Raw genomic sequence first — 18717 nt, 5'->3', positions numbered from 1 at the left:
CCCATGGAAGACCCAGGTTTGGGCTGTTGCCAGCTTTGAGGCCCCCTGTGGGCTTGCCTGTCCCCACCCAGGAGGCAGGGCCCCAAGTGCTACCCTGGGTTGCAGGGACAGCAGAGGACCACCTGTCCTCTGCAGGAAGTTACCTGGGAAGCCGTGCCCTGGCTGTGGTCCTTGCTCCCCATGGGGAGGGCTGGGTTACTTGGCCTCTTCTCTCTAACGGGCCCCAAGCATGCCAGTTCTACAGTATGGTTACCAAGAAGCTCTGAAGGTTGAGGGTCACCACGGGCTTGTGCTGACTGCAAACTCATGGAGTGGTTGCAGCCCTGGCTCATTGTCCTGATGACTAGGGGTGGGTACTAACTAGGCTCATGCCCCTGGTGACTCAGGCATGGAGTGGGGGAGGGTGGATGGCTGCACCCCTTGTTCTGGAGTCCCCACAGCTGATAGTAGGTGAGCCTGGCATGCCGGCTGCGCTGCACTCCAGGCTGTGGGAGGAGGTGCCTTTATTGCCCAAGCCCACCCCTCACTTGGCCTTGCCCTGGGCAGCCACAGCCTCCATGGCCTTCCGCACCGTTTCCTCGTCACCCAGGAACTGCATGGGCTTGGTGGGCTTCAGCTCGTTGTTCAGCTCATACACAATGGGGATCCCTGTGGGCAGGTTCAGCTCCATGATCGCCTGGTCTGACATCCCTGTGCCGGAGGAACAGGTGTCCTTAGCCCCTCTGTACCCAGCCTGTTCACACAGCAGACACTGTGACATTTATGGGCCACAGAGCCAGTTCCCCTGGCACCAATCCTCCTAGCCCTGAGAGCGAGGCCACAGAAGTGTCCCTAAAGGTCAAGGCGTAACTGAGTTAGACCAAGCAGCCTACAGAAATAGCCCAGTGGCGAAAGAAATGGTGACTTTAGTCCCACCCAAGTGGCTGTGACTGTGGTGGTGCTGTCCACAGTCCCCTCAGCCCAGTGTGACTCCAGCCAGACTGAAGTTGAGGGTCAGGAAGGACATTCGCCCTTTAGTTTCTAAAGTGCTCTAAATTCTAGACATCCTGAACAGAGGAGCAAGTGCCCAGTGGAGCTGGAGGAGGGAGAGGGTGGCAGTGCCTGGTCTGAAACCCGACCCTGCCTGCCTCCTGCAGCCCCCGAGCTGGGAATAGCAGCTCGACCTTTGGTATTCGCACCACTCCACCCCCGCTCCGTGCAGGAGGGTTTAAGAGAATGTTCTCTGGGGAGTCTGGCTCCTCCACTCCACTGAAATCCCTTCACATTCACCACCAAAATACCAAGCTGTGGGAGGGCCATCGGGCTGCATGAAGCCCCCAAAAGGGAGAAGAGGCAGGTGGTCCTTCCCTCTGCCTGGCTCCAGTGCTGTGTGCCAGACGTCCATGTGTGCAGCAGGCAGGCTTGGGGCTGGCCCAGTCTCCAGGACCTGCCGATCTGGGTGCCCTGGTCAGCTGCCCATTGGCCCCAGGAGCAGAAGGTTTGGGGCACACCCTTCTAGCCTTTCCAGGACTCGACAAGCTTGAAGGGCATTAAGATGCTAATTTAGACTGCCCTGCCATTTGAGAATACTAAGGTGGGAGGCGGAGTGGAGGTGCCTGTCACTGTGGGCGAGGCCACCCTATACCCATGCATCCTGGGCCCATTTGTCCCTTGCTCTTCAGTGGGAGCCCCAGCTCTAAGCCTGGAGTCTGGCCACACCAAAGTCTCTCACCCTGCTTTTGATTGGTCTTTCCTTTGCCCAGAGAGGGAGTCCAGAGGGAGATGGGTGGTGGGGCTCATGCAGGAATTCTGAGGACCTGATGGGGGAGGGCCCTGCGAGAGGTTCAAGCCTACATCGAGGCAGTACCAGGGGGAGTCCTGGGAGCTCCCTGCTACCCCAGAAAAGGTAGGGGCCCAGAGATGGAAGTGGCTTGTCCAGGGCCCCACGGAAAGCTGGGATTTGGGGCCAGATGCGCTAAGCCCAGCCCTTCCATTTCCTGGCTGGGTGGCCCTGGGCAGATGCCACCTTTGGAGCCTGCCCTGCCTCGGGACACAGCGAGTTTCAAGTGCAGTCAGCCCCTGTGGAGTACGTCCCTGTTATACAGAAATGAGGAAAGTTTCATAGCACTAAAAAATGGCTTCTCAGCCCTCCCTTTTCAGTGAACAGTGTGGAACCCCACGCCTAGAGAGTGGCCTGGGCCAGCGGGAGCATTTGCTGAGATGAGAAGCCAGCCAGGACTGCTGCCTACCCGCCCTGCCTGGGTTCCCAAGGGTGGCCTCACCTTCCAGGTGCTTGACAATGCCCCGCAGACTGTTCCCATGGGCTGCGATGAGCACTCGCTTGCCAGCCTTGATCTGGGGAACGATCTCCTCATTCCAGAAGGGCAGGGCCCGAGCAATGGTGTCCTTGAGGCTTTCGCAGGTGGGCAGTTCCCCAGGCTTCAAGCCTGCGTACCGACGCTCCTGGAGAACACAGGCACACTGCTTTCCCTCCCGAGGCAGTGGACCCCCGCCCAACTCCCCACCCCACAGCCTCCCAGAGGCCGTCCCAGTGGAGGCAGCCCACCTTGCTAATGGAGTTGTAGTAGGGGTGTTTGTCGTCCATGGGGGGCGGTGGGATGTCGAAGGAGCGCCTCCAGATCTTCACCTGCTCTTCTCCATGCTTGGCAGCTGTTTCCGCCTTGTTGAGACCCGTAAGGCCCCCGTAGTGCCGCTCATTGAGGCGCCAAGTGCGGACCACAGGCAGCCACATCTGGTCCGTGATGTCCAGGATGGCCCAGAGGGTGCGGATGGCCCGCTTCAGCACCGACGTGTAGCAGATGTCAAACTCTATCTTGGCGTCCTTGATGGCCTTGGCTCCCCGCTTGGCCTCCTCAGCCCCCTTCTCACTCAGCTCTGCATCGAACCAGCCACAGAAACGGTTCTCCTGATTCCAAGTACTCTCACCGTGCCGGACCATCACGAGGCGGTGGGTGGCCATGGTGGCAGCAGGGACTACAGAGGACTCTGGACAGGGACGGCTGTTCCCTAACACTCCCAGCTTTATAACAGTGTTTTCCCAGCCCCCACCCCAGCCAACTGCCAATCAGCATTCTAGGCGGTGGCAGATGACCAGTAGCTGAGCTTCTGGGGGCCAGGGGAGTGCTGGCCAAGATGTGCTTAAAATAGCCTCATGAATCCAGGGGCTCCTGGCCTGGGCTCAGGTGGCATGTCCATAACCAGCTGGCACCCAGAGCCCAGCCTGGGTAGGGCTGCTGCTCAGGGATGGGCATTATGGGCAGAAGTCTGGGCCAGGGGAGGTGGGGGCAGCAGGGGACAGAGGGTCTCTCCAGGGCAAGGCTCAGTGGCCCCGTCAGCCCTTCTATGCTCAGGCAGAGGCACAAACAAAATCCCAACCCCTTTCTCCTGTGACTGGCAGCCAGGTTGGGAGGGGCCCCTCAGCAGACAGAGGAGGAGAACCCGGGGAGCTGATGCAGGCCACAGCTTTGCGGGGAGGGGTCTGGCTTTGTAGAAGGTACCAGGCAGCAGCACGCGCAAGGGCTGGGGCTGAGCTGGGTTTCCAGGACAATGGGGGGAAAGGGTCCCCATCTCTCTTGTGGGGTCCCTTTGTCAAGGTGTCATCCATACCTGCCACATGCTCCTACCCTGTCTGCCCTCACCCAAACCACGCTGACCCTCCTAGCTGAAACCACCTTGAAAAAGAGAAATCCAAGGGGGTTGCAGGGTAGGACTGAGGACTATCAGAGGTCTTGATTGTTAGGTAAGTGCTCAGCTTAGCAGGAACCCACAACATAAGCGGAGGGGTGGCATGGAGTTTAACTCAGGACCAAGACTTCTGCATTCAGGTTTGGGGGATGAGGGCCACTGAGGCAGGGAAGAGACCATGAGTAATAAAGTCACAGTTGGGACCCTAACAAAGGGGTCTTGGCCAGACCCTTGGGCATGGGCCCTATCCAGGGCCTTCCACTTCCTCCCACCCCACCCTAGTGACCACACTGTCACCTGCCACACTTGTGATAGCAGGAGAGGGTAGGTGAGAGGCCAGCAGAGGGACCACCACTCGAGACTTGGATCCGAGTATGCAAGAAACCCTTGACATGCCTCCATCCATTCCTGCTGGCCCATCTGGGGAGGGGCTCATGGCTTGGGGCCTGTGAAGCTGAGGCTTCACAAAGGTTGGCACACAAGTCCCAGTGGGCAGAATCCTGTGGGTTGCCAGGGCCCCCAAGGCTGGTAGGTGCACTCCAGCTTGGGCAACAAGAGCAAAACTCTGTCTCAAAAAAAAAAAAAAAAAAAAGAGTTGAACAGACACTTCACCAGTGAGGATGTAGAAGCCCATGAACAGATGCTCAACATTGTCAGGCATTAGGGAAATGCAAAATAAAACCACACTGAACTACTATGTACCTACTAGAAAAGCTAAAGTTAACAAATTCTGAAACTATCAAGTGCTGGCAGGGATACAGAGCAACTGTCTACTGTGAAGTGTTTAACTTACAGCGGTGCTCACACTGCTGGTGGACTGCAAAATGACAAAGGCGCTGTGGACAACAACTTGGCTCTTATGAAATAAACATGTACTTACCAAATGACCCAATAATCCTTGTCTGGCTATTCACCCAAGAGAAATGAAGACCTATGTATTACACAGAAACCTGTACCTGCATGTCTATAGAAGTACGATTCATAATCTCCAAATCCTGGAAACAACCCAGATATTCTTTTTTCTTTTTAGGCAGAGTCTCCATCACCCAGGCTGGAGTGCAGTGGCACGATCTCAGCTCACTGCAACCTTGGCATCAAGGTTCAGGCAATTCTTATGTTTCAGCCTCCCGAGTAGCTGGCAATACAGGTGTGAGCCAACATGCCCAGTTAATTTTTGTATTTTCTGTAGAGACAGAGTTTCACCATGTTGGCCAGGTTGGTCTCAAACTCCTGGCCTCAAGTGATCCACCCCTGTCAGCCTCCCAAAGTGCTGGGATTACAGGTATGAGCCACGGCGCCCAGCCACAACCCAGACGTTCAATAGTTGAATGGATAAACTGTGTAACACCCACGGCATGGAATAAAGTACAAACTACCAATACACCCAGCAAACTGCAGGAACGTCAAAGGCATTAGGCTGTGGAGAGGCCACTCCAAAGGTGAAATATAGTTTGGTTCCATTTACATGACATTCTGGAGAAAGCAAAACTATAGGGATGGAGAGCCGCTAAGTGGGTAGGGGTGGAAAACCATGTGACCACAACAGGACAGTGAGAGAAGTGTTCTGGGGATGGACCTGGTGTGTCCCACACGTGCAAAACTGTACCCCAAAAGAGTCAACCTTCCTGCATGTTCATTTTTAAAGTATTTTTTAATGTAATGAGTGGTCTGGGAAGTCCTTGCCTAACAAAGTGACTTCTGATTTAAGGCCTGAAGAAGGGGAGGGCACACTCTGGGTGGATGGCATGGCCAGGGCAAAGCCTGAGGCCAGAGCGTGCCTGGGAATGTGAGGGACATGGAGGACACCTGTGTCCAGCCCACCTCAGTGCTTCTGCAGTGAGAAGGGGAGGGAGTCTGGGTGCATCAAACAGGAAGCCTGTGAGAGGCAGGAAGTGGCTCGGGGCCAGTGGGGCTGGAGAAAGGGGCTGGCAGAAATGCCAGAGCCCAGGACCACATGCAGACTTAGGGTTTGGAGCCATTAAAGGGCAATGAGCCAGGAGTGGCAGGAGATGACCTATTTTTGAGAGATCGTGCTGAGAACAAGCCTTAAAGGCAGAAGCCCAGGGCCTGGCTTGGGGCACTGCAGTACTGAAGCCCTAGAGTTGAAAATTCTCTTCCTCCTAACTCCTACCCCGTCCCTCTCCCTGTCCAGATGCCTACAGCACACTCCACAGTATGCTCCTTGTGGGCAAGAACCACAGCCTCCAAGTCATGGCTCAAATGCAGCGCAGGGACATATCATTCTCTTCCGGGAACTTCTGGACAGGGTGCCCTACAGGAGCCACAGTAACTGCAGTGCAACTGATGGGACACTGCACATCAGGCAAACAAACCACTTGCCATTCATGACTACGGGCTCTGCCAAGGCTCCACAAAGTGGGCCCCACTCAAACGCCCTGTCCAGGGCAGGAACATGAACCACGGGGAGGCTAAGAGCAGACCCAAGGTCACGCAGCAATGAGGCTGGCACCAAAAGCTCCACCCTGCAGCACACCAGCAGGGGCTCAACTGATTTCCTCAGGCACAGCTGACCTCTGGCAGAGCCAGGCCCTGGTGGGGAGGGGCTCCTCCACTTGGGAGGAGTGAAGGTAGGGGTCGGGGGCAGCATATCTGCCTGGAGACATTCAGTGGCCAAGTTGGGGGTGGCCCAATTTCCTGAGTAGAAGTGGGGGCCACAGGCAGGCTCAGGCGTTTCTCTGCTCTGGAGGAAGGTACTCAAGGCCCAGGTGTCTGAAGATGTCTTCCTCTGAAGCCGCATGGAAAAACATCTTCTGCAACAGAAGCAGGACTTCTGTGACCTAGGAGTTAGGCCAGGACTGCTTCCCTGGAGGAAGGCTGGAGCGGAGGCAGAGCCCAGCACCAAGGTGGGGTATGGGGCCATTTCAGATTGTGGGTCATGGAGCAGACTATGGGTGCTGTTTCCTGTCCCCAGTCCCCAACGATGTACCTGCTCTGGGTCAAATAGCCCATGGCTATTCAGCCACAGGCCCTTCTCCTTCCGGCTGAAGCGGCGCAGCTCCCGCTGGAAAAGCTGCAGGAAAGGGACTGTCCTCAGCAGGGCTGGCCTAGGCCTGCCCCACAAGGTGGCCCAGCAACACACTGCCTACCTTGGAGCCAGTCCAGCCGAGCAGGGCGAAAGGGAACTGGCTGATGGGTACGACCACCAAGTCCACCCTCACAGCCTTCCAGGATGGGCAGGACCTTGGGGATGCCCCCATAGCAGCCCCTGGAGGTTGTGGTAGGCGGAAAATGCAGAAACTCCTTTCAAAAGCATCCATGTGGCTCTGCTGGGCCAGGCGGGCAGGGGACTCCCAGCGACTATGCTGGTGCTGGTGGTACAGGATGAGGCCCTGTGGAGAGAGGTGGGCGTGGCTGAGACCACCCTGTGGCATAGAGAGAGCAGGAAGCAGTGGCATTGGCCAGCAGTGGCTCTTGGGGAGTAGGGAGGCCCTCACCTGGTCCTGCAGGCGGTGCATCACTCTGGGCAGCAGCCCCGCCTCCTGGCCCTCCTTGGGGTGGGTGATGAGGAAGTCCACGTCATGGCCCTGCAACTTCCCCCTGCAGGGGCCGGTCTAACTTTGACTCAAGGACACAGCTTGCTCACTCCATCCCTTCCAATGAGTGGGAAGGCCTGCTTCAGGGTCCCCAACTCAGGTCCCTTCACTGGGGAGGGGTCTGACGCCAAGCCAGAGGGGCACATCTGGCCTCCTTACCTGCGGAAGCCGCCGGTCAGTGTGACAGTGGCCCCAGGCATGGCCTGCCCCACAGCTTCTTCCACTGCCTGCTGCAGGGCATCTACATCGGACCGCAGGACTGGGGTGCTCAGGTCCTGGTGGTGCTGGAGCCCTGGGGGCAGCACCGGCCCTTCTGACTCACCCAGCCCATCCACCACGCCAAGCCCCCACCCCTCAGCAGCATGAAGTGGTCACCCTGGGGCTGCAGAACTGGGAGAGGCCTCGGACAAAGGTGAGGCTAGGGCAGGGAGCAGAATGAGATTCCAATCTAAGCATGATACTATCTTCTCTCCCCCTTTAAATATTAAACTTTTATTTTGAGATAGTTGTAGATTCACTTGCAGTTAAAAGAAATGGCACAGGGAGGCTGGGCGCAGTGGCTCACGCCTGTAATCCCAGCTACACAGGAGGCTGAGGCAGGAGGATCACTTGTGCCCAGGAGTTTGAGACAAGCCTGGGCAACATAGTGAAAAAAAGAAAAAGAAAAAGAAAATAAATAGCACAGGGAGATCCCACGTGCCTTTTACCCAGCTCTCCAAAAGGTAACACCTTGCAAAACTATAATTTTGGAACCAAATATAAGGAGACTGATGTTGACACAGTCATGACACAGGTCATCTCTTTTGATGCCTCAGTTTTCTTGTGCATAAAGTGGGACCAAGAGGTGGTGAACAGACGGAAGACAGCTCTGCCACTGTGAACACCTCACTCCGGCCTCCTCCTGTCTCCTTACCGATGAGCCTCCCACATCCAGTTAAGGAAAGGTTTGTTTGTTTGTTTATGACGGGGTCTCACTCTTGTTGCCCAGGCTGGAGTGCGGTGGCGCAATCCGGGCTCACTGCAATCTCCACCTCCCAGGTTCAAGTGATTCTCCTGCCTCAGCCTCTAGAGTAGCTGGGATTACGGGTTCCCGCACCACATCCAGCTAATTTTTGTATTTTTAGTAGAGATGGGGTTTCACCGTGTTGGCTGGGCTGGTCTTGAACTCCTGACCTCGGGTGATCCACCTGCCTCAGCCTACCAAAGTGCTGGGATTACGTAAAGGTATGAGCCATGGCGCCTGGCCAAGGAAAGGTTTAAATGTGAGGAACAGCAGCACCTGGCACAGTGAGCCCTCCGTAAACGCTGCTAGCCATCCCTGACTACTCTTGTTGTGGGGAGAGGCGATCAAGAGGAACCAGCTCTGCGGGTCTCACTTCCTGTCAGCTGAACTGGGCAGTGGCCCAGGGGGAGATCTGCGAAGAGGCAGTGGAGCGGGCAGTGCCTGCTGGGCTGTGGGATTGCTTCAGCAGAGCCCTCAACCCGAGGGAGGTCTCAGATGGTGTGATCAGAGTAGCCAGACAGGCCATGCAGAGAGAGCAGAGTATTTGCTAAACATCTGCCACTTGCTGGCTCTCACAGGGGAGCTTCTGAATTCCATGTGGTCACTTCCCACTTGTTTTTTTTGTTTTTGAGATAGGGTCTTGCTATGTTGCTCAGGCTGGAGTGCAGTGGCTTGATCTCAGCTCATTGCAACTTCCGCCTTGGCCTCAAGGCTTGACCTCCGGGGCTCAAGTGATCCTCGTATCTTGGCCTCATGAGTAGCTGGTACTACAGGAATCCACCGTTATGCCTGGATAACTCTTTTTTTTTTTTTTTTTTTGAGACAGAGTTTTGCTCTTGTTACCCAGGCTGGAGTGCAATGGCGCAATCTCGGCTCACAGCAACCTCCGCCTCCTGGGTTCAGGCAATTCTCCTGCCTCAGCCTCCTCATTAGCTGGGATTACAGGCACGCGCCACCATGCCCAGCTAATTTTTTGTAGTTTTAGTAGAGACGGGGTTTCACCATGTTGACCAGGATGGTCTCGATCTCTTGACCTCGTGATCCACCCGCCTCGACCTCCCAAAGTGCTGGAATTATAGGCGTGAGCCACCGCGCCCGGCCATGGATAACTCTTATATTTCTTGTAGACATGGGGTTTTACCATGTTGCCCAGACTGGTCTTGAACTCCTGAGCTCAAGCGATCCACCCACCTCAGCCTCCCAAAGTGCTGGGATTACAGGTGTGAGTCACCATGCCCAGCCTGTCTTCTCCCTTTTACAGAAAATGTAACATACTCAGAGAGGTTAAGTCTTGGGTAATGGTCACCTATCTGGCAAATGGTAGACAGAACTCAGACCCGAAAACTCGAAAGCTGATGTTCTTTCCCCTGCATGGTGCCACCTCTGTAGGCCTCTGTGTACCAGGCACCCTCTGGGCAGGGTGCCCAAGGCCCAGGGCAGTTGCTGTGGTCAGCATCATCCATTGAGAAAGGGCTGTGCTAGGTCCTGACTGCACTTCCTGGAGACCCCAGGAAACCCACCACACAAGGCTGCCGTCAAGCCCTCTGCACCAGCCTGCTCTCTTGCTTCTAGGGAGTCAGTGCTGAGGGATCCAGGATGCAGTTTGGGGAAGCCCAGGGCCCAGGCTCTCTGGAGGGCTCACCTGCTTTCTGCTGCTGGGTCAGTTTCTGGGGCTGCTCTTGGAGGTCATCCAGGGTTCGCAGTCCTTCCCGGTACCACCGGTCAGCAGTCCTCACACCGACCCCAAAGACTTGGGTGAAGAGCTGTAGGGAAAGGCGCACAGCCCGGTCAGGCAGAGCTCTCATGGCTGGACTTGGATGACCACCAGCTCCGGGATGGTGTGGCCCATGGAGCCACCGTGCACCAGGCAGGCGCTGTCCCCACTCACAACCTGCCCTAGACCACAGGGCAAGGATTCAAACCTGGAGCCTGGCTACCCAGCCTGCCGTCTTGGGGAGCAAACCCACACACACCCCTCTGCTCTCTTCTATGAAAGGTCTCTCCCAGGCCTTACACAGCTCTACCCTGTGATTCCAACATAACCAAAACAGTCACCCTAACACATCAGCACAAGCAGCTCCTAAGCTTGGAAAAACCATGCCTTTCCCACCTAACAGCAACTTGAATGAATTTTTGTGGTTCCCCTTAGCAAACAGCAAAAAACAATGAGGAATTAACAATCAAAAGGGTAAATTTAGGAGTGGGGCTGGTGGGGCTGGTTGGGGCTGGCTGGGGCACTCACACATCTTCCCACACAGGGTGGGCCCCAGGCCAAGCATGTCACCTGCTTCAGGTCAGCCACTAGGAGACCCTCCCTAGGAATTCTGGATCTGAGACTGCGAGCAGGCCCACGCAGTGGTGGAGGCTGCAGCCTGTGGCAGCCGAGCACCAGCACCTCTTATAGCCACATTTCCAACTGGTGGAGGAAGCTGGTGCATGGCAAGAGAGGGTAAAGCCACAGTACAGAGAGGCAGAGGGGAGGAGGAGTGGCCTGGTGATACCCAGGTCGCTGAGCCCAGTTCTCCTGCAGACTGGCCACAGTCCTCCCATCCTGGGCACTGCTAGCCCTCCTTTCCTTGATTCTGTAAACCAAGGGTGTGGGGTGGGTCACTATCACTCATAACCCACAGAATCCCAACTAAAAATGATGAGATTAACCCAATGATATTGTTAATAAACTTCTAATTACTAATGTAATTTTCTGGCAGTCGAGGTGCCTTCCGGTCTGGGGCTGACAGTGAAAGCACTCACTCACCCCCCTCCACTTTAAGGGCATCTCATCTTCTCCAGGCCCCTCACTCCCACACTCACCACGGTGGTCACGCTTATCTGGTCCCCTGTCCCTGCCAGTGCCCCTTACCCTTTTCCCTGCATATTTGAGCCCATTTATCATTCACACATTGCTCAAGTCTCCCCTCTTTGAAGCCCTCCCTATCAATCCTGACAACATTCTGTGTGACCTCCCATGGCCCCATTCACCCAGGAAGCCACACTTCACTGACAGTTATCCATATGGCCACCACTGTGACATCTGCAGCTACAAAGCCAGTTGGCAGAAGGGTGTCAGAGCAGGCACATCCAATGCATTCGAAAGAGCTCAGACAGCATTTCCTATCGGATCAGGAGCGAGCAGAAACAGAGGGGAGATGGCCTTGGAGACAGCCAGGCTGACAACACTGAGAAAATCATACACAAGGTCCTGCAGCAGGCAGGCAAGGGCAAGGCCAGCGCACTCAGTGGCAGCACCCAAGCAAAGGGTACATTTGGCTCAGTGTGCTCTGTTTAAGATGCCACAGTGTGTAATCTACTTAAGAACATTCCATCAAGTCAAGGCAGATCGCAGTGACTTACGCCTGTAATCCCAACACTGGGGGCCAAGGCAGGAGAATCATTTGAGCATGGAGGTTTGAGACCAGCTTGGGTAACATTACCGAGAGCCCATCTTGATGGGAAACTTTTTTTTTTTTTTTTTTTGAGACGGAGTTTCGCTCTTGTTGCCCAGGCTGGAGTGCAATGGTGCGATCTCGGCTCACCGCAACCTCCGTCTCCTGGGTTCAGGCAATTCTCCTGCCTCAGCCTCCTGAGTAGCTGGGATTACAGGCATGCACCACCATGCCCAGCTGATTTTTTGTATTTTTAGTAGAGACGGGGTTTCACCATGTTGACCAGGATGGTCTCGATCTCTTGACCTCGTGATCCACCCGCCTCGGCCTCCCAAAGTGCTGGGATTACAGGCTTGAGCCACCGCGCCCGGCCTGAGAAACTCTTCTTAAAAACATTAGTCTGGTGTGGTGGTACATGCCTGTAGTCCCAGCTATTCCAAAGATGGACGTGGGAGGATGGTTTGAGCCCAGGAAGTTGAGGCTGCAGTGAGCTGTAATTACACCACTGTACTCCAGCCCGGGCGACGGAGTGAGACCCTGTCTCAAAAACAAAATTAAAAAAACAAAACCCCCAAAAGCCAGATGGTGCTGAGTGATCTAGAAAATTCTGTCCCCAAAACAAGCTTCTTCCTTGCCTGTCTCCACTTGGCTGCCTTGTGCGTATCAGGTATCAGCTTAGCTGCCACTTCCTCAGCAAGACCTTCTCTGACCCTTGGGCTGGGTCAGCTGCCCCAGCTTGCCTCCCCATACATGGTGTGGACCGTGCTGTCATTCCCAGGGCAGGACATTCCCGGGACAGGTCCCAGCCCTGCCCCACGCACCTTCATGGTCTGGTACCTCTCCGAGCCTTGAACTCTCTCCACCTCCTCACATACTCCATGCTCCAGCAGCTCCTGGGGGAGGGAACAAAGCAGAACTCTAAGCCTAAGGGCATGGGAGGAAAGAGAAAGGCAGGGAGTTAGGGTCAGGGCTGCGGGCCCAAGGACTGAGGCAGTCTCCTCCAACATCCTGCAGAGATAGCTTTGTGGGGTCAGGGTCCAGTGCGACCTGGAAATGGAAACTGTGCCCAGAGAGGTGACCAAAGTTGCTGCCACACAGCTGCGAGGCTGGGGCTCCAGCCTCAAAGCTCCTTCAGGCCTGGAGTTACAACAGCTGAGATTCCAGGTAACACGGATCATCTCTCAGTTGAATAAGTCCCAAGACTTATTCATAAATATCTGCTTTTCAAAGCATGTGAACTCATTACTACTTCATTTAAAAGTATTTTCTGTCACTACATATTCTTGTGATGAAAGTGCGCTAAAGGACAACTCAACACATTGGGGCACTGAAAAGGGATGCTCACGCTCAGTGTGCTCTCTTCCATTCCACTGTGGAGGGCAGTTTGGGACTCATGACAATGACAACAGTGTCACCCCTAGCCCTGCCAGGCCCCTTGCAGTGCCATTCACTGGGTCCTCTCAGCCACCCAGGGGTAAATGGCTGGTGTGCACAGGAGGATTCTGAGCACAGAGGGTGGCCTGTTGAGGCCTTAGAGCAGTGCCAGTACCCATGTCTGTCTGTCCCCACCTGCCCCCACAGCACCCTCTGCTGTCTCACCAGGCCCCAAGGCCTCCCCACCCACCCACTCACCCTGCTCAGGATGGTAAGCACCTACCTGGACAACCCTAGAGGAGTGTTCTCCAAGCTGGGGCAGCCCCTGCAGCTGGCTCAGTGTTGTGACAGGGCTGGGAAGGGCTTTGAGCACCGAGGCTGCTCTGCAGAAGGCGAGGTGGCGGCCCTCACTGCCTTCAAAGCCCGCCGCCTCTGCCAGTGTCTCCAGAGCCTCCTGCAGGGATGGGCCCTAGGTAAGGGGCAGGGTGGGCACCTCCAACCAGCCAGCTACCACCCATCTGTACCCTCGTCCCCAACCCCCAGGGCTGGCCAAGGCTCAGAAGTAGCTCACTGTGAGGCTAGTATTGTGGTGTGTGAGGGGCGTGGAGCGCTGGCAGGCATAGGTAGGTATCCACACTGGGCTTGGAGGCCCCTTCCCGGGCCTGGCCACCTGGGGATGTGCAATAAACAGGTTGCCGTGAGGCGCAGGGCTGGCAGGAGAGCCGGGCCGTACCCGGGCCTTGCTTCTCCTGGGGTGTCCAACTCAGGCCCTGTGGAGTTCAAGGGACAGAGGTGGGCAAAAAAACACTAGAGGCATGGGGCCAAGGGAGGTGCCACCCTGTAGAATAGGCTGTGGACAGGGCTCCTCACAGCAGGGTAGCAGCAGTCATATCTGCCAGCTCTTCGGGCACTTCTCCTGCTGCTGCACATGACACATGTGCTCCATCGCCCCAATCCTCACAACCAAGTGGGCTAGGGATGCTGAGGCCTTGGAGGCTAGGAAGCTTGTCCCATGACCATGGCTCACAGCATGGGCCAGGATTTAAACACAGGCAACCTGGCCCTGAGCCCACATCTGTCAGAGGCCGGGAGCCTTACAGCATCCTGAGGACAGGCTCCTGCTGATCCATGGGTCATCCTACTCAGAGTTGCCATGTCATCTACCTGGTGAGGAAGAAAGGCCTGAAGAAGGTAAAAATAAGAGGACCCCAGAATTTGCACCAGTCGTGAGAACAGAAGCTGGGATGGCCTGGCTCCCTAAGCCCCTGCTGTGGTTCCTCTACTGGCTTCCAGGTGACCCCTGGTGATCTGGGTAGAGTCCTCACTGCCCACCTCCTCTGAAGGACATTGAGGCAGTGCTGCCATGTCACCTGTCCCAGCTGAGTAACAGTCTACACTGGGGCTTTCACTGTAGCCCCAACTCTAGTCTTCCATCCAGCTCACCTCCAGGCGGTGCCGGCACTCCACAGGTACAGGCTGCCCAGCTGCCAGGCTCTCTGTGAACCAGCTTATGTCCAGCAGAGCTGGGGGGCTACAACCTGGGGGAGCAGCTGCCATCCTGCGTTCCTGCCAGCTGATGGCCTCCTCTGCTGAGGTCTGTTCCATCACAACATGTGTCACTTCGGAGCTAGTGGAGGGAGGGGGGAAGGGAGAAGAGGGGGAAAAGGAAGAGGAGGAGGAGGGTGAGGCCCAGAGCCCTCTCTGGTTGGCTCTGTACCTCCAAGGCTTCATTCTTGCATGGTGAGTGCCCATTCATCCTGCAAACAGCCCGTCCTCCCGTTAGATGAACACAACCGCCACTCAGCCCTCAGAACTGTAGTTTTCTGCCTTGGCTACCCTCACAAGCATAGCCCAATCTTGTGCTCTCTCCCTCCTTCTCCACCTCAGAGAAAGGAATTCTTTAGGGGTCAGGACCAGGTGGTCTTCATCTAAGAGCAGGGGTTTCAGCAGAGATGCAGGAACCTGGCTGGGTCTGAACCCCAGCTCTGCCACATACTTGTTTCGCTCTTGGGCAAGCCACGTATCAATACTTTGATTTCCTCTTCTGTAAAGCAGAGATAATATTAACCCTGTGGGGTTGTTTGGTACAAAGATAGTGCCTCCTACACTAAGCTGCTGTCATCATCCTCTCCTAAGTGGGTCTGGTGCACTACTGATCCCAGATAACATTAAAAAACCAAACACAACTGTAGGGGTATACTAACTCTGAGTTTGTTTGTGCTCTCAACCTCCAAACTAGGGGCCACCCCCAACTCCCTTGCTCTGGGTGTTGTCTCTATAGCCGCCGTTTTTTCTCTTCTTGGTTCCCTCCCTACTCAGGCCTGAGGACAGAGGAGCCAGAGGTCTCCGGGTCTTCCGAGCAGTCTTGCTCACAGGTGGGACTTGGCCCAGGCAGAAGGGCCGTTAGTAAATACAACTGCTTATTAATTACTCCTGACCTCTGGTTTTGATTCTCGAAGTGATCCTTTAAAACACTCCTGGCCCTAATTAATAGCACTCTACAGAAGAGGAGATAGAGGCCCAGGGAAAGGTCACACATCACGAAGAGCCACAGCAAACTTAAAATCCAAACCAGGTGGGGAGTGGTGACATGCCTGTGAGACGCTGGGGAAGCACTTTGAGAGGCTAAGGCGGGCGGATCACCTGAGGTCAGGGGTTCGAGACCAGCCTGAGTTAGAAACCCCGTCTCTACTAAAAACACAAAATTAGCCGATGGGCGTGAGGCGCATGCCTGTAATCCCTGCTACTCGGGAGGCTGAGGCAGGCGAATCGCTTGAACCGGGAGCCGGAGGTTGCAGTGAGCCGAGAGCCCGCCACTGCACTCCAGCCTGGGCAACTGTCTCATTAAAAAAAAAAAAGAAAAAAATCCAAAACCGCAGGTGCCGCTGCCCCCGGCAGCTGGGTGCAAGTCATTTCCAATTTGCGACCTCAATATCCTCTGCTGCCAAGAGGCCTTCCGGGCCAGGCGAGAGTAAAGTGGCCAGCCTCACTCCAGGGTCGCCGTGAAGTCATCTACTGCGGCTCCGCACCCCGAACGCACACCTCCCGCGCCCCGCGACAGGGCTGCCCACGGAAGACCTCGCTGCGCAGTGCCCCCCCGCACCTGCAGGAGTCGAGGACGCGGAAGCCTTTGGAGCGCGCCAAGCGTGTGAGGAAGGCCCGGCGGCTGCGACCCATGTGAGGCTCGACCAGGTAGATGGCGACGCCGGGGAAGCGCGTGGAAGGAAGTGTGGAGGAAGCGGCATCGCCGCTAGGGGACCCGACCCGCGCTCGCCGCCGTTTGGGGAGCATCGGGACCACAGCCGCCGGCAGCGCAGCACCAACGCAGAGGAAAATACGGAGGAAGACGGAAAGAAACCACAGTGAGACTGGCGGAAGCGGGCGAGCGGGCGCCGGCTGGAAGAGGACGTGGCCCCGCCCTATGCAAATGAGGCCTCTCCGTGGGACTCGCGACCTGGGCCAATCGGAGCGCTGGGGAGGGTCCGGGCTCCTACAGGATTGGGTGTCCCGGCAGCTCCGGAAGCCCCGCCTCCATGCAAATGACAGCATAGGACACGCCTTTTATTTAAATTACTCCCTCCGAAAGCGTTGCTCAGCCCCACGGGCTTCCAGGAGAAGAGGCGGGGCTGGAGAGGGGCCGGGAGGGTGTTGAAGAGGGTGGAGGAGGCGGGGTCAAGGGGGCGTCCTCTGCCTCTGCCGGGTGGACTGGGACCTACGCCCGGGCGGGGCGGGGTGGGCTGCGTCCTCGGCGCGGGGGGTGGGTCTAGGGTTCAGCTGGCGGCTCGGGTCGCACGCGTTCGGGCCCTGCCCGGTCCCTCTGCGCTCGGGACTGTCACACGGAAGCCGGCGGCCGCGGGACCGACACGCGGGTTTCCAATGCGCTGGTGGGGCGGTGGCTTCAAACACGCGGGAAGATTTTTCAGTCGAATGGCATTAGGACAACTGGCGGACCATTTGGAAAAATAGAAGTTGGTGCCCTTCCTCATTCCTTAACACCAAAATAAATTCCAGATGGGTCAAACATTTCCATTTAAAAAGGAAACCAAAAATGTACTGGAAAAAAGTCAGTGAATGTTTTTATGATCTAAGTATCACAATAAACTTGGAAACTCTAAAGGAATGATAAACTGGACTACAGACAAATTTTAAATGTGATTAAAGTCAAAAGATAAACCATGGGGATAAAGTGTGACATATTTTGGAATTAAGATCTTGTAATCATAATAATCTTATCAAATTGTCCATAGATCAGAAAAAGACAATAATAGAAAAATTAGCAAAGAGACTCAAATAGATGATTCTCAGAAGAAATCCTGGTCAATTAATTTATGAACAGAGTGCCAACCTTGTCCAGTTGTTACAGAATACCTAAACGAGAGTGTCTTCAGCTGTAGGTTTATCAAACGTTCAAAAAACTTGATCACACATGTTGAAGCTGTGAGGGAATTTGCAATCTGTAGGATGGACTCTGGAAGCCAATGTGGCAACCACATCCAACAAAATGAAAACAAAATCATACACATTGATCCAGCAATTCCTTTTCCAAGATTGGGATTGCATTGACTCTATAGATAAAGCTGGGAAAAACTGATGTGTTGACAATGTCAAGTCTTCTGTCTATCTTATTTAGTTGTGCCCCGTTTGTAATCTCTGTTATAGTAGTGTGGCACTGCTCAGCCTAACCGATGGGACAGGCCAGATCAGATGCAACCCTCTTTCTCATGCCTCTCCTCATCACTGCCCCATGGTCCTCAGTCATGAGCCCCACACACCCTGAGCACCTATCCTTTTTTTTGGCCCCTCTCTGACATCTTTAGTGGGCTGGCTCTTGCCCATCTCCTCACTCACAGCACAGGGCTGAGGGGAGCAGAGCACATGGCATCTCCCAGCCTCCTAATTTATCTACCTCCAGGTCTGTAGAGCTTCCTGGGCCTCAGAACCCACTCACAGAAGCCAGGAGGCCTGCATGTGGTCCCTCTCTCCCCACCCTCCCCTTGTGCCAGCAGGGATGGGCAGGCTCTTAGGGTCAGAGCCCAAGTTCTTCATCTGTGGATCTGGCTTCTACCCTCCTCAAGGAGGAGGCTCTGCTGGAATATCCCCGGGCAGACTCTATCACCTAAAACCATTTCCATTCCTCTCAATGTCCTCTGTCTGGCCAAAGCACCTGGGCACCCCTTGGTGCCCTTGTTCTCTCCCGGGAAGGCAGAGACAGTTTTAAATAGTCTGTCAGAGCTGGATAACTAAAACACTGGGCAACTGTGCAAAAATATTTGTGCAAGGAATTGCATCCAACTGACACTGGAAGAAACCACCTGACTTAGAAATCAGCCAGGCCTTCTGAGTGGTTGCTGCAGTGTCTGCTAGGACAACATAGGGTCGAAAGAGTCATGAAATGGGTCAGAGGGGGCAAAATCAGGTGAGGAGGTGGAGAGAGAGGGACTTGCCTGCTATGCAGGACGAAGATGGGCCCTGTACCCAGGGAGAGGTGGCCTGCTGTGGAGGTGAAACTACCTTTGCAGAATTATAAGTCATAAGAGAAATCTAACATGACTGACTCCCTCTTACTTCTAACCTCACAGGCTAAATTGTTTTTTTTCTTTCTTTCTTTCTTCTTTTTTTTTTTCTAAAAAAAAAAGTTACTTTATTGCCCAGGGTAGAATGCAGTGTAAAAATGAGTATGCCTATTATTGTGCTTAATAATAGAGACATGAAAAAAAAA

General features: G+C 55.0%; 2 protein-coding genes and 1 long non-coding RNA gene across 7 annotated transcripts; 1 reads left to right on the top strand and 2 right to left on the bottom strand.

The window, feature by feature from the left end:
* Positions 1-486: 486 nt before the first annotated feature.
* Positions 487-3315, bottom strand: PGAM2 (phosphoglycerate mutase 2). The gene is made up of 3 exons (XM_017515353.2): positions 2546-3315; positions 2262-2442; positions 487-690 (listed from the first exon to the last, which is right to left on the bottom strand). Exons 1-3 carry the CDS (start codon positions 2957-2959, stop codon positions 524-526), a joined length of 762 nt encoding a protein of 253 aa, XP_017370842.1. The 5' UTR covers positions 2960-3315; the 3' UTR covers positions 487-523.
* A 151-nt stretch (positions 3316-3466) lies between these two features.
* Positions 3467-5497, top strand: LOC119469019. Its single transcript, XR_005197843.1, has 3 exons — positions 3467-3579; positions 4181-4186; positions 5486-5497. It is a non-coding gene; the product is annotated as an uncharacterized LOC119469019 (long non-coding RNA).
* On the bottom strand, positions 5317-16404 carry POLM (DNA polymerase mu). Of its 5 annotated transcripts, XM_017515345.2 has the most exons (12): positions 16102-16401; positions 14442-14625; positions 14097-14180; positions 13570-13668; positions 13282-13452; positions 12446-12517; positions 9884-10004; positions 7398-7530; positions 7140-7242; positions 6792-7034; positions 6632-6715; positions 6069-6455 (listed from the first exon to the last, which is right to left on the bottom strand). In XM_017515345.2, the coding sequence occupies exons 1-12, from the start codon at positions 16287-16289 to the stop codon at positions 6369-6371; spliced, it is 1569 nt and encodes a 522-aa protein (XP_017370834.2). In that variant the 5' UTR covers positions 16290-16401; the 3' UTR covers positions 6069-6368. The 5 variants fall into 5 exon arrangements, 4 of the variants coding, with proteins under 4 accessions (XP_017370835.2, XP_017370836.2, XP_017370834.2 ...); XM_017515346.2 differs by lacking the exon at positions 14097-14180 and having other exon boundaries at positions 5317-6455; positions 16102-16399; XR_005197842.1 differs by lacking the exon at positions 7140-7242 and having other exon boundaries at positions 16102-16404.
* Positions 16405-18717: the final 2313 nt, after the last annotated feature.

The sequence above is a fragment of the Cebus imitator genome, unplaced genomic scaffold (genome assembly GCF_001604975.1).
Source record: "Cebus imitator isolate Cc_AM_T3 unplaced genomic scaffold, Cebus_imitator-1.0 Scaffold548, whole genome shotgun sequence".
NCBI classification, from domain to species: Eukaryota; Metazoa; Chordata; class Mammalia; order Primates; family Cebidae; genus Cebus; species Cebus imitator.
Note: the sequence above shows the minus strand (reverse complement) of the source record. Positions and strands in the feature narration are given on the sequence as shown.

What these genes read in the sequence shown, in the direction of transcription:
- PGAM2 (XM_017515353.2), bottom strand. Translation starts at nt 2,959, where the DNA reads ATGGCCACCCACCGCCTCGTGATGGTCCGGCACGGTGAGAGTACTTGG. An exon ending in ACTACAACTCCATTAGCAAG is followed by an intron (nt 2,443 to 2,545) that starts GTGGGCTGCCTC and finishes TGTGTTCTCCAG; the next exon opens with GAGCGTCGGTACGCAGGCTT. An exon ending in CATTGTCAAGCACCTGGAAG is followed by an intron (nt 691 to 2,261) that starts GTGAGGCCACCC and finishes CCTCCGGCACAG; the next exon opens with GGATGTCAGACCAGGCGATC.
- POLM (XM_017515345.2), bottom strand. Translation starts at nt 16,289, where the DNA reads ATGCTCCCCAAACGGCGGCGAGCGCGGGTCGGGTCCCCTAGCGGCGAT. An exon ending in AGTGCCGGCACCGCCTGGAG is followed by an intron (nt 14,181 to 14,441) that starts GTGAGCTGGATG and finishes TACCTTCTTCAG; the next exon opens with GCCTTTCTTCCTCACCAGGT. An exon ending in GACCCAGCAGCAGAAAGCAG is followed by an intron (nt 7,531 to 9,883) that starts GTGAGCCCTCCA and finishes TGCTGCCCCCAG; the next exon opens with GGCTCCAGCACCACCAGGAC.